The 13,603-nt window shown below is 40.8% G+C and overlaps 1 protein-coding gene across 1 annotated transcript in view; it reads right to left on the bottom strand.

The window, feature by feature from the left end:
- The window catches only part of SIDT1 (SID1 transmembrane family member 1), a 166,268-nt gene that overhangs the window by 101,589 nt on the left and 51,076 nt on the right, over nucleotides 1–13,603 (bottom strand). Inside the window, exons 2-3 of the mRNA XM_021007140.2 lie at nucleotides 12,998–13,119; nucleotides 12,129–12,299 (exon numbers count right to left, since the gene is read on the bottom strand). Of these exons, the coding sequence (XP_020862799.1) occupies nucleotides 12,129–12,299; nucleotides 12,998–13,119 (293 nt within the window). The remainder of the gene's footprint in view (nucleotides 1–12,128; nucleotides 12,300–12,997; nucleotides 13,120–13,603) is intronic.

Below are 13,603 nucleotides of genomic sequence, written 5' to 3'. Positions count from 1 at the left end.
ACAGTACCCTGTTGTAAAATTTGGGTTAAGTATTTGGTCATAGGTTCTGTGTTGTCTGCTGGCCTTCACAAGAAAAATATCTCTTGTATATATTCCTTTCTATCCATTCACACAACTGCCAGCCTGATGCAGGCCCTCATCACCTTATGCCTGGACTACAAAATGACAAAAGTTATTTGGTTTTCCTGCCTCAAGTCTCTCCCCAAGACAGTTCATTCTCCACTCAACTGCCAAAATGATCTTCCTAAAGTACAGGTCTGACCATGGTACCCTCTCCCCGCTACTCAATAGACTTTCTTCAGGATCACACAGATAAAACTCTATTTGGTTTTTAAAGCCTTAATGACCTTTCCCCTTTCTACCTTTTCCATCTTCTCACCCTTTGTTCCCCACCCTCTGCTCAGTGTCTCAGCAACAATGGCCTTTTTGATGTTCCTAGCACATGACATGACTCCATGAGCTCTCACTGCTGTCTCCTCCTGGCTAGAACATTCTCTTTCCTCATCTCCCCCTTCTGGATTCCCTGGCTTCTTTCAAGACTCAGCTCAAATCCTAACTTCTTCAAGAGGCCTTTTCTGGTCGGTGCAATGCTCCTCCCCTGCTCAGTTCCTAGTGCCTTCCTTCTGATGTTACCTTTCACTTACATGGTATAGAGCTTATAGGCACACTTTTTTAGGCTTTGTTAATTTACTTATTTTTAGTTTTCAACATTCTCTTCCACGAGATTTTGAATTCCAATGTTTTTCCCCATCTCATCCCTCCCCCACCCCAAGACAGAGTGCATTCTGAATACCTCTTCTCCTGATCCGCCCTCTCTTCTAACCTGCCCCCCCCATCCCTTTCCCCTTCTATTTCCCTGTAGGGCAGGATAGAGTTCCATACCCCATTGCCTGTATATCTTATTTCCCAGTTGCATGTGAAAACAATTTTTAACATTTGTTTTTTAAAACTTTGGGTTCCAAATTTTCTCCCTTCCTCCCTCCCCACCCACCCTCATTGAGAAGGCAAACAACCTGATACAGGTAATACATGTGTAGTCAAGCAAAACACTTCCATAGTAGTCATGTTGTGAAAAATTAAATTTCCCTTCATCCTATCCTGCTCCCCCCCCCAGTTAATTCTATTCTCTCTTTTGATCCTGTTCCTCCTCAGAAGTGTTTGCTTCTGATTACCCCCTCCCAATCTGCCCTCCCCTCTATTATCCCCTCTCTCTTATCCCCTTTCCCCCTATTTTCCTGTAGGGTAAGATAGATTTCCAAACCCAATTGAGTGTGTATGTTATTCCCTCCTTAAGCCAAATCCAATGAGAATAAGATTCACTCATTCCCTCTCACCTTCCCCCACTTCCCTTCTACTGTTTTATGTGAGATAATTTACCCCATTTTGCCTCTCCCTTTCTCCTTCCCCCTTTCTCCTTCTCCCAGTATAATCCTCTCTCATTCATTAATTTTATTCTCCAGATATCAACCCTTCATCTTCAACTCACCCTGTGCCCTCTATCTATCTATCTATCCATATAATTTTTCCCCTCCAACTACCCTAATACTGACAAAGGATTCATGAGTTACAAATATCATTTTTCCCATGCAGGAATGTAAACAGTTCAACCTTAATAAGTCCCTTATGATTTCTCTTTCCTGTTTACCCTTTCATGCTTCTCTTGAATCTTGTATTTGAAAGTCGAATTTTCTATTCAGCTCTGGTCTTTTCATCAAGAATGCTTGAATATCTTCTATTTCAATGAATTTCCATTTTCTCCCCTAAAGGATTATACTCAGTTTTTCTGGGTAGGTGATTCTTGGCTGTAATCCTATCTCCTTTGACCTCTGGAATATTATATTCCAAGCCCTCTGAGCCCTTAATGTAGAAGCTGTTAAATCTTGTGTTATCCTGATTGTGTTTCTTTCTGGCTGCTTGCAACATTTTCTCCTTGACTTGGAAACTCTGGAATTTGGCAAAATATTCCTAGGGGTTTTCCTTTGGGGATCTCTTTCAGGAAGTGATTGGTGGATTCTTTCAATTTCTATTTTGCCCTCTGGTTCTAGAGTATCTGGGAAGTTTTCCGTGATAATTTCTTGAAAGATGATGTCTAGGGTCTTTTTTTGATCATGGCTTTCAGATAGTCCAATAATTTTTAAATTATCTCTCTTGGCTCTATTTTCCTGATCAGTTGCTTTTCCAATGATATATTTCACACTGTCTTCTATTTTTTCATTTTTTGGGGTTTTGTTTTACAATGTCTTGATTTCTTATAAAGTCACTAGCTTCCATTTGCTCCATTCTAATTTTTAAAGAAGCATTTTCTTCAGTGAGCTTTTGGACTTCCTTTTCCATTTGGCCAATTCTGCTTTTTAAGGCATTCTTCTCTTCATTGGCTTTTTGGACCTCTTTTGCCATTTGGGTCAGGCTATTTTTTTTTTTTTGCCTAGGTAATGGGGTTAAGTGACTTGCCCAGGGTAAGTGTTATGTGTCTGAGGCCGGATTTGAACTCAGGTCTTCCTGAATGCAGGGCTGGTACTCTATCTACTGCGTCATCTAGCTGCTCCTTAGACTATTTTTTAGGGTGTTATTTTCTTCAGTATTTTTTTGGGGTCTCCTTTAGCAAGCTGTTGACTAGTTTTTCATGATTTTCTTGCATCACTCTCATTTCTCTTCCCAATTTTTCCTCTACTTCTCTTACTTGCTTCTCAAAATCCTTTTTGAGTTCTTCCATGGCCTGGGACTGATTCATATGACTTTGTTGTCTTCTTCTGGTTGTATGTTTTGATCTTCTTTGTCACTAAAGTAAGATTCTATGGTCTGACTTTCTTTTGGGAGCTGTTTTCTCACATTCCCAGCCAATTACTTGCCTATTAAACTCTTTTTAAAGGGAGGGGTCTGCTTCCAGTGTGGAGAATGTACTGTCCCAAGCTTCAGGGGTTTTGTGCAGCTGTTTTCAGAGATACTTTCAGGGACTTGTAAATTTCTGTTCTTTCAAGGTGGTATGATCAGGAGAGGTGTTTACTCCTTTTTTGGCCTGTGCTCTGGTATATGAGTGACCACAAGCACTCTTTTCTGTCTTGGAACTATGAGGAAGATTTCTCTCTTCACATTCACTACAACTCCACCACCATAGCATTCCTCCTTGCCCCAGGACCACCACCCAGAACTGTGACCCAGATCCAAGCACAGGCAAAGCAAGAGATTCCTGTCTCAGCACCAGCAAAGAGATCCCTGCAATCCCTCTCTGATCAGCCACTTGATTCCCCTCAATCTATGGGCCAAGAGCTCCAGAAGCAGCTGACACCCTGGGGCTGCATTGGGAGTGGGGCTGGGATGGAGCTTCTCTCTCACCGAGGTCTGACAGACCTTTCTTACTGACCTTCTAAGTTGTCTTTGGCATTTGTGGGTTGAGAAGTCTGGAAACTGCCACAGCTGCCCATGATTCAGTCCCCTGAGGCCTGCCCCAGGTTCACTGAGGCCTGGTCTTTGTCTGTGTGCCCACACTGAACTTTACTCCTCTCCCAGCCCAGCGCAATAGACCTTTCCCATCAACCATCCAGGTTGTCTTGGGCTGGAAATTTGTTTCACTCTATATTTTTGTAGGTAGTGATACCTATAATTTGTTTAGAGCCATTTTTTACAGGTATTTGGAGAGCTTTGGGGGAGAGCTCAAGCAAGTCACTGCTTTTACTCTGCCATCTTGGCTCTGCCCCCATATGTACATTTTAATTTTTGCTCACATTAGAATGTGAGCTCCTTGAGAGCACAGGCCATGTTTTTGCCTTTCTTTATATCTTCCCCTGACCTCCAAAAACTTATTCTTTTTCTCCCCTGGCTCCTTTGCCTCTCCCATATACCTGTTGGTTTTTCATATTTCGATGCCTCCTTGTTGACTGACTCCGGGAAAATTACTAAACCACTCTCTGTAGTCCTTCATTTTCTCATCTGTAAAATGGGGAGGTTAGACCACATGACCCTCAAGGGCTCTTCTAGCTCCATACTTAGGAACCCGTGAAATATATTTCCCTAAGCAACTAACTCACTAGCAAGTGATAGCTTAGATAAGATATTAACTTCATTGTTTCTAGAGGTTGAAGAGGAAGGAAAGAGACAAACATTTATTAAGTACCTTTTCTGTGCCAGTCATTGCACTAAATGCTTTATAAATATTTTCTCATTTGATCTTCATAACAGCTCTGGGAGAGAGGTGCTATTATTATCCCCATTTCACAGTTGAGGAAACTGAAGAAAACAGAGGTTATGTGACTTGCTTAGGGTCACACAGTAAATGTGTCTGGATTTGAATTCAGATCTTCCCAACTCCAGGTCCAGCACTCTATCCACAAAGCTGTAATAATAGGACATTATCCTTTTGACTTTTCAATAGAGGTTGTAAACCTCAGATTAAAACCAGAGAATGATTTTTAACTATTGTGATGGGCATTTCTGAACCTGAGATCCTTTATCACTAGGAACAAGACAGAAAGGTATCAATATGAAAGGGAATGAATCCTAGGTAAGTACTCAGAAGATATAAGTACTACCCTGCTCTATTCCTAACTAGCAAAGTAATCTTAAGGAGGAGAGAATAGATTGAGCATTTACTAAACACCCACACGTAGGTGGCACAGTGGACAGAGTGCTGGGCCTGGAGTCAGGAAGACTCATCTTCTTGAATTCAAATACAGCCTCAGACACTTACTAGCTGCATGACCCTAGGCAAGTCATTTAACCCTGTTTGCCTCAGTTTCCTCATCTGTAAAATGAGGTAGAGAAGGAATTGGCAAACCACTCTAGTGTCTCTGCCAAGAAAACCCCAAATGGGGGTCACAAGACTGAACAACAACAAAAATGTGTCACATACTGTGCTAGCAACATTTACAGATATCTTATTTGATCACCATAACAACCCTGCAAGGTAGGTGCTATTATTATCCCTGTTTTATAGTTGAGGGAACAGGGACAAACACAGGTTATGTGACCTTCCCAGGGTAACACAATTAGTAAGTGTCTTAAATAATGTTATGGACTTTAGTGAGAGTCCAATAACCTGCAGGTGCTGGGATCCTAGAATTTGGCACAGGCACATCTGTCCAAATAGAAAAGGGCTCTGAAAATATTGACAAGGACACACCTATCACTAATCTTGTGAAATAATACAATCATTGATTATCAGGATAACCTCACCAACAGGTGAGATCTCACCAGCCTTAGTACTATACACTACCCTCTGCCTGTCAACCTGGAGAGCAGGTGGGGCCTTGAATTCCAGACTTCTATTTAAGGAGACACTTTAGCCTAGACCTCTTCTCATTCCTCCCCTGGCCATACTACCTTGGGGCTTCTTTAACTGTAACTACTCCACTGTGTTTCCATGTTCAGTACCTACCCACTGCCCCACTTTCCATCTTCCTTTTGTGTTTTGTCTTTCCCAATTAGATTGCAAGCCCCTTGAGGGTAGGCTCTTTCTTTCTTTCTTTCTTTCTTTCTTTCTTTCTTTCTTTCTTTCTTTCTTTCTTTCTTTCTTTCTTTCTTTCTTTCTTTCTTTCTTCTCCTTCCTTCCTTCCTTTCTCTTTCTTTCTTTCTTTCTTTCTTTCTTTCTTTCTTTCTTTCTTCCTTTCTTCCTTTCTTTCTCTTCCTTCCTTCCTTCCTTCCTTCCTTCCTTCCTTCCTTCCTTCCTTCCTTCCTTCCTTCCTTCCTTCCTTCCTTCCTTCCTCTTTCTTTCTTTCTTTCTTTCTTTCTTTCTTTCTTTCTTTCTTTCTTTCTTTCTTTCTTTCTTTCTTTCTTTCTTCCTTTCTTCCTTTCTTTCTCTTCCTTCCTTCCTTCCTTCCTTCCTTCCTTCCTTCCTTCCTTCCTTCCTTCCTTCCTTTCTCTTTCTTCTTCTTTCTTTCTTTCTTTCTTTCTTTCTTTCTTTCTTTCTTTCTTTCTTTCTTTCTTTCTTCTTTCTTTCTCTTTCTTTCTTTCTTTCTTTCTTTTTCTTTCTTTCTCTTTCTTTTTCCTTCTTTTTGTATACCCAGAGCTTACCACAGTACCTGGCACATTGTAGGTGTTTAATCAATGTTTGTTGACTATCACTGCCTATCATTTCCTGGCTTTGGGGTGTTATGCTCTATTGAAGATCCCTAGCAGCTAACTAATGCGTGAGACTTTTCCCAGGGGCACATAAGACACAAAAACAGATATGTAGGAAGGCTACTTAGGTAGCTTGAGTGGCTCTGCTCTGCCAAAAAGAGGTCTCATCTGCTTACTTGTGGAGAACACAATGAGTGTTTAGGGGCCTCTGACTACAAGGCCTCATAACTTTTGGCATAGTCATGTCTGAGAAACTAAAGGGTTAAGCAGGTGTCATCCAGGGTTGCAGCTTTCAATGATTTCTATGACCTCAAGACCCAGTGTCATGAGTAACTGTGATATGGGCTATGTCTGAGACCTCTTGTAGCTGACAATATTGGCTAATGCATGAGGCTTTCTGCACACACACACACACACACACACACACACACACACACACACAGAGAAAAAGTCACCCATGTGGGTAACCAGAGTTCCCTGTGTCACATTTCCTATCTTCCTTGCTCTCTCCTTCCATTCAAATCACAGGAATATATCAATGAAGGGGCAAAGGAATAAGCATTTACATAGCACTTACTATGTACCAGACACTGTACTAAAAACTTTACCAAAATGATCTCATGCGAAGCTCACAACGACTCTATGAGGTATGTGCTGTTATTGTTCCCATTTTTCAGCTGAGGAAACTGAGGCAAACAAATGTTAAGCAACTTTCCCAGGGTCACATAGCTAGTAGGATGGATTTGAACGCAGATCTTCCTGACTCCCAGCCCAGACCTTTAACCACTGCACCACCTAAGCTGCCTCATTGCGCAAAGTGCAGAAAACAGTATCAGAGAGGGAGAAAGGATGTCTTGTACCTTTGATTGTAATTACATTTAATTTCCTCATCTGTGACATGGAGGGATTCAGCTAGCTCAAAGTCTGTCTCAGCCCTAAAATTCTAAGATTCTAGAACTAAGACCTCATTTGATACACAAGCCATTCCCCCGTGACTGCAATACTCACTCTCCTTATCTTCCTCCTTCCTTCAAGGCCCAGCTCAAATGCCGTTTCCTACATGAGACCTATCCCAATCTCATCAGTTGCTACCACCCTTCCACCTCAAGTTATTTTCATTTTGTATTTTTGTATTTATTTGTGTGACTATATGTTACTTCTAGCAAATAAGCTTCTTGAGGGCAGGGTCTGGTTTACTGTTTTGTCCTTGCGTCCTCAGTGTTGACCATAACACCTGCTATACAGCTAGTACCTAATAAATACTTGTCAGATGAATACATGTACATTCTACTCTGCCACTTAAAAAACCCAAATTATTTATCTTGGGAGTACAATCATGCAATGAATAATGTCCATGATAGCTCACAGTGCTTTAAGCTTTACAAAATATTCTCCACTTTTACGTTGAAGTTGATAATGTCAGTTAATATTCCTAAAAGAACACACATACCAGTTTGATTCAGAAATGGTTCTCTCTCTTTCTTTCTCTCTCTGTTATAGAAAAGCTAGCTCACCTTTCCCGTGAACTGAAGCCTGTCTTAATATCTCTGCCTTTACTGCTACTGTTGGAAAAATTTCCAAGATGCTGCTTCTGCAACACTATAGTTAGGAGAGGATGTTTAGGTAAGGTTGAAGTAAAACGATATCTGAATGTTCTTTGATGTCTTTTTTTCAACTCTTACAGCCCAATTCTCCTGTCCTCCCTATTCTTTTTCCTTCTTTTTCTCCTCTTCACTCAGGTATTTCTATGTGGATTTGTACTGGGTGGATGAGTTAAAAGGGAGGAAGTGCCTAAATCATGGAGAGGTGACTTGCACAGAATCACAGAGCCTGAACCCATGCTCTGAGGCCAGCTCTTTAGCCATTACACTTCATATCCCCTCTCTTCACAGTATGTAAGTTGCTTGAGGGGAGGGACTATCTCATTTTTGTCTTTGTATCCCTAGTTCTTTGCATAATACTTGGCACATAGTAGGTACTTAACAAATGCTTACTGATTGTCTTTCTTCCCAGTCACTTAACTATTATTGCTACACTTTACCTTCTTTTAGGTGACTTCAGTAAGAGTAATAATGGGTTCTTCTGACTCATCTGCTTCACTCTGGATCAAAAGGCCCTCCTGGCAATTTATCCTCAATTCTATTTTGAGGATGACTTAGCACAGAATCCTAGTATCTGGAGCTGGAAGGAATCTCAGCCCGGCCCCCTCAGTTTTCTGATGCCCAGAAAGAATGACTTGCCTAAGAAGCAGGATCCAAACCCTGCTAGCTTTTCTCTTAATTCTGGCTTCTCTTTCCCACTGTCTTCTGCAGAAAAAGAACTTTCTAGGGAGGCAAAGATAGAAACATTACATTTCCTTCCTTTTAGCTCCCTCATCTAAGATCTTTCTTTTTCCCTCTTCCAAAGTCAATAGATACTGAACATCCATCCAGTAGGACGTGGGAAATACTTGTGATTAGCTTGCATTTTAACCACAGAACATTTTCCTGTTACTTTTTCCTTTGTATGAGTTCATGCAACAAATATTTATTGAGCTCCTACTGTATGTATACTATGATTGCACGTTGTGCTAAAATACCAAGAGGTATAACTAAAACTGCTTCGTCCAAATATATCTGGAACGCTCTAGAGAAAGGGGAAAAAAATGATTAAGCCTTTTAAGAAGTCTCCAGCCAGAGTCGGGATGGGGAAAATATGCTACTAGGAGATGCTTAGTGGTTTGAGAACTGACTGGCATCTTGGGATTTTTAGTTCAGAGGGACAAGCATTTCCCTCTCACCCTTGAGAGGGATTTGAGACTATACCATCTTTGAGCGAGATGGTTTTGACTCATAACCTGGAGTCCTTAAAGAGACATAAAATCTATGAGAAATAGACTCAAAGTGATAAGGTACAGAGTTGGAGGCATGGGACAATAAAAAAAAGAAGGGGGGGGAAAGTGGGGCTGAGCTCTAGCAGAGAAAGGAGGAATGAAGTAGGGCTCTCAGTCCCCACTGGAGTCTTAGAGGAGACGACTTGGACAGAAACTACCCACTTGTACCAATCTCTTCAAGGGCTGAAGGAAGTTCCAATGAAAGATCTGTTCCTTCCCCAACCTGCCCTTCCATGACTTGTCTGGGGCAAGTACTCTGTATCTGTAACAGATACTCTAACAGACTCTACTAATTTTTTACTCTGATGTTTCTAGTAAATTGATTTTTACCTCAACTATAATGAAACTAGAGGTTAGAGATTAACATAAAATTAGAGCAGAAAGCCAAATTTCTGCCTAAATAGTAGACATTTTCCTATTGGCATATAGTAGGTACTTAATAAATGCTTGCTGATTGTCTTTCTTCCCAGTCACTTAACCATTATTGCTATGCTTCGCCTTCTTTTAGGTGACTTCAGTAAGAGTAACTTACTAACTGGGAGCTCTGAGATAATATGTATACTCCTAAGTTTTTGTTGAATATAAACTCTATAAAGCAGCAGAAGAGAGGACCATGTAGACCAGAGGGACCCTTGGAAAATTCTCCCAACTGAAAAAAAAAAGTATGATTTTGCACAGAGTAAGAGCAAAGACATATAATATGTACTTTTCTATTTTGTGAAAGAAGCAAAAATGTTCTTAATCAAGGGGAGACCAACTTCTTCATCTGTAGAATGTATTAGATGACCCTGAAGGTCCTTTCCACCTGTAAATTCTGAGATTCTAAGATCACAGCTAGTTAGGTAGAACTGAGCACTCGTTAACATCAAGAGACTAGGTTATAAAGCATTAGCCAGAGAAGACATATTAGGGACTTGCTGTGAAGCCACTTACATTTTTTAACACTGTAAGTAGGAGAATGTAAAAGTTTTCCTGAAAGAGTTAAGCATTAATTTTTAACAGTCATTATCTAGCAAAAAAAAAGGTACCTAATTAACCTATGATGAAATGACCCTGCCCAGTGACTGGGGAGTGAGAATATGTGGCATCGCTGAATGCCCAGGCATGTTTTATTATCTTTAATGTTGTAACAACATCTAGTCTTCAGGATCCACACCCAGGGAGGAGGGTCCCAAACACTTTGACTCGTACTTGGAAGGTATATGATCTTGATCTGAAAACATGAAAAAGGTCTCAGTTTCTATTGAATCTAGGGTGTATTTGTCAGCTCCGCTAATAATAGGGAGCTCATGGGAAAGCTCATCTAGCAGCACAGGGGCATAGGATTTACAAGGGGAAGAGAACTTGGAGATGATCTAATCCAACTCTATCATTTTACAGGTGAAGAAACCAAGGGTCACAGAAGTTGTGACTTGTCCAAGGTCACTTAGGCAGTAAATGGCAGAGCAAGGATTTGCACCATTGACCCCAGGTTCAGGATTCTTCCCAGCATGCCATGGCTGCTCCTAATTCAGAGTTTGAGAGCCAGTTGGTTTGGAATGAGAAGCCATATGATGAAAACATGGTTACCAAAACTCAGAGGCACCAACTGTGCATTCAGACCAGCAGGTCTGGATTTTGTAGGACACAGATATGAGAAGTGACTTACCCATCAAAGGCCAAAGCAGCCAAATATATTAGACTAGTAAAATTTGCCTCAGGGAACCATCCCTAAAGTAACAGGGCGTGCAAACAGCTTCACAAAGGGATAAAGCATGGAGACCATCTAGAGGAAGAATGAGATGGTCAAGGCTAAAGCTCAAAATTGGGGAAGGTAGTATTAGCACCCAGACAGGGAATAGTCCGTTTGCATTTTGGTTCTGAAAGGGTGAGAGGCTCCAGTGTGCTGAGGAGAGGACTCAGGAAGAGGTATCCTGAGAATGACTGAGGTAAGGACTCTAAGGAAAACCCCAGACTCCCGTATCACACAACTGAGGACTAGAAAAGCAGATTCTGGAGGGCTGAGGAACTGTAGCCTTGCCAGCTAATTTCAGGGCCAGAGAGCCAGAACAAAGGTAATATCAAGACCAAAAACTAGGAAGAATTTGAAGCAGGAGGAAAGAGCAGGCTGAAGTAAGTCCATGTGCCAGGTGGGATGTTGGTGGAAGCCAGCTGTTTCTCCTGACCTGCTGGGTTCAGGCTGTTCTTTCATGGTGCTAAAACATGCACTTTTTTATATTTCCTTTAAAATTGCTCTATATTTTTATCTTGACAAATTCACTATGGAGATGTTATTGATTAGTGAACAGATAATTTTTATGGCTTCTTAACAAAAAATTAAATTTTTATGTTGTTCAGTCATTTAGTCGCATCCAACTCTATGTGGCCCTATTGACTTTATCTTTCTTGGCAAGGACAGTGGAGTGTTTTTCATTTCCTTCTCCAGTGTGTCTCCATTTTACAGATGAGGAACTGAGGCAAATAGAAGTTAAATGACTTGCTGATATCTACTAAGTATCTGGATTTAAACTCAGATCTTCCTGACTCCAGGCCCAGTAATCTATCTACTGTACCACCCAGCTACCCAAGTTTCATACAAAAGGCAATAAATGATTGGATCCCAAGTTAAATGCTTTAAACCTCAGCTAACTAGGCTTTGGGAAAGCCTAGGCAATTGGTTTAAATCGCTATAACCATTCAACTAGTAGCAGTTACTTGAATTCTAGGTATAATACATAGAAAGAATTAATCAATCTCTGTAGGGTTTGCCTGGCAAACCCAAATTTATAGGTGACAAATCTGGTATAATCACATAAATGTTTTATAATAATTTATCATTAGAATTCTTACAGTACATATTTCCTAATTATACCCTGTCTTCCATCTAATTAACTTCGGAAGCAGCAAAGACAGATTGCGTAACATGTCAAATATGTAATCTTATTTGGAAAAACATCAGAGTTTTAGACATGAATAAACTATATGCTCCTTTACAAGTCATGTTGACCTCACTATTCTATTTGGTTCCAACTATCTTCCTATTATCAAGAGTCTGGGAACTGGTTCTTCAACTGTGGGATCTTAGGTTGCTAATGAGAAGATGATTTACTTTCAGAAAATGGAAGCTTTTCTATGAAAATCAAAACTCAAATCCATACACACACTCATACACAACATTGATCTGGCAGAGAAAGAGAGGAGGACCATAATGAATCCTGCTTACTGCAGCTGGAAGCTCTTGATTTTGGTAACGAGCAGGTTGTACTGGGCCCCTCGGGGAGCCATGGACGCTACATCTACAAATATGAGTTGCTCCGAAGGTCTTGTTTCATTGGTGGGTTCAGAAGGGCACAATGTTCGGCTCACTTCCTGGTAGTTATAGGTTCTCTGGTACCTGTAGCCCCCATAGCAGGGGGGGAGAAAAAGCAGAAACAAGAATAATAAGGTTCAGTAAACAGGCAGTAAGAAAAAAATCTTTCCAATTTTACTCCTTCCAAAATACATTTTTTCTTCATTAGGTTTTATATTTCTGACTGAAACACAAGATGTCTTTTTGAGAACAGTGTCATTGAGACTTCTGACATGAAGTAAATTCAGGGAAGTTAGGAATACAAGTCTTGTTCAGGCCTGTCCAGCACATTAAGCCCATACCTATTTAATCTGGCCATTTGCTGCGTTATACCTATATTTCACCAGAACAGCCAAGTTTTATGGTGCCCAGCATACAGCAGGCATTTGGGACACCGGCCCAGATCTCTTTACTGGTATATCCAGAGAATGAATCATTACCCCCATTTGAGATACAGAACATTTTGAAAAAAATTTTCTTTCAGAGCTCTGTAGAACCACATAGGCTTTTATGCATGTCTGAAAAGCAAACAGAACGGAAATATGAAGTTGGCCAGACAGAAAATATGTATTCTCTAGATCCCTGCGTACCCAATGTATTTGTACTTAGCTTATATAAAGTGGCAACAATACAATGATTTTATCTTACTTTCTCTTGCAGTGAAGCAAAGGCCAGTTCTGAGGTCTAGTAGTCAGTGGAGGAAACCTAAGGCCATCATCCTCTACGGAGGAACAATCACTTACAATCCTCGGAAGAGCAGAGGCACCTGCCAGGACAGCACCCCTTTTTGCTGGCGAACCACGAAGAGGACAGGATACTTGAGGTTCTCAGACGAGCTGTTCACATAGACACGCACAGCATCCACCTGTGGGATGAAGCAGAAAGAATTTGAAAAGCATATCCTCCTCCTAAGTCTGGGTAGGATAGTGCAAAGAGGGTTAGGCCTGGAGGCTAGAGATCCTGGCTTGAAGTCTACCTTGGACACTTACTTGACTAAGTGATAAATCATGTAACCTTGCTGATTGAGCCTCTGATTTCTCATCTGTTTGAATGGGATTTCCCAGTGAAGACTTCTCAGTGTAATTAAGGTTTGGGATAAGACTATCCTAAATCTGGTAATAAGTTCAGAAGGTAAGATAGAGTTAAGTACAGATTTCTGTAAGTTTTTTTTTAGTGCCACATATCAGTAGTTAAAATTTGTCTAGTTGTTAAGCCTTAGCCTACCTTTTAATCTTATTCAGATGTGCCTTTGCCCCTAAAAAGAATCTGGCTCCAGAAAACTCTTAAAAGGTTTCTTATCTACTCCCCTTATCTCCCTTTGAAAGGACCTTGCTCAGATGCCTTCCAGT

The sequence above is a fragment of the Phascolarctos cinereus genome, unplaced genomic scaffold, assembly GCF_003287225.1.
Source record: "Phascolarctos cinereus isolate Bilbo 61053 unplaced genomic scaffold, phaCin_HiC Scaffold_726;HRSCAF=1367, whole genome shotgun sequence".
NCBI classification, from domain to species: domain Eukaryota; kingdom Metazoa; phylum Chordata; class Mammalia; order Diprotodontia; family Phascolarctidae; genus Phascolarctos; species Phascolarctos cinereus.
Note: the sequence above shows the minus strand (reverse complement) of the source record. Positions and strands in the feature narration are given on the sequence as shown.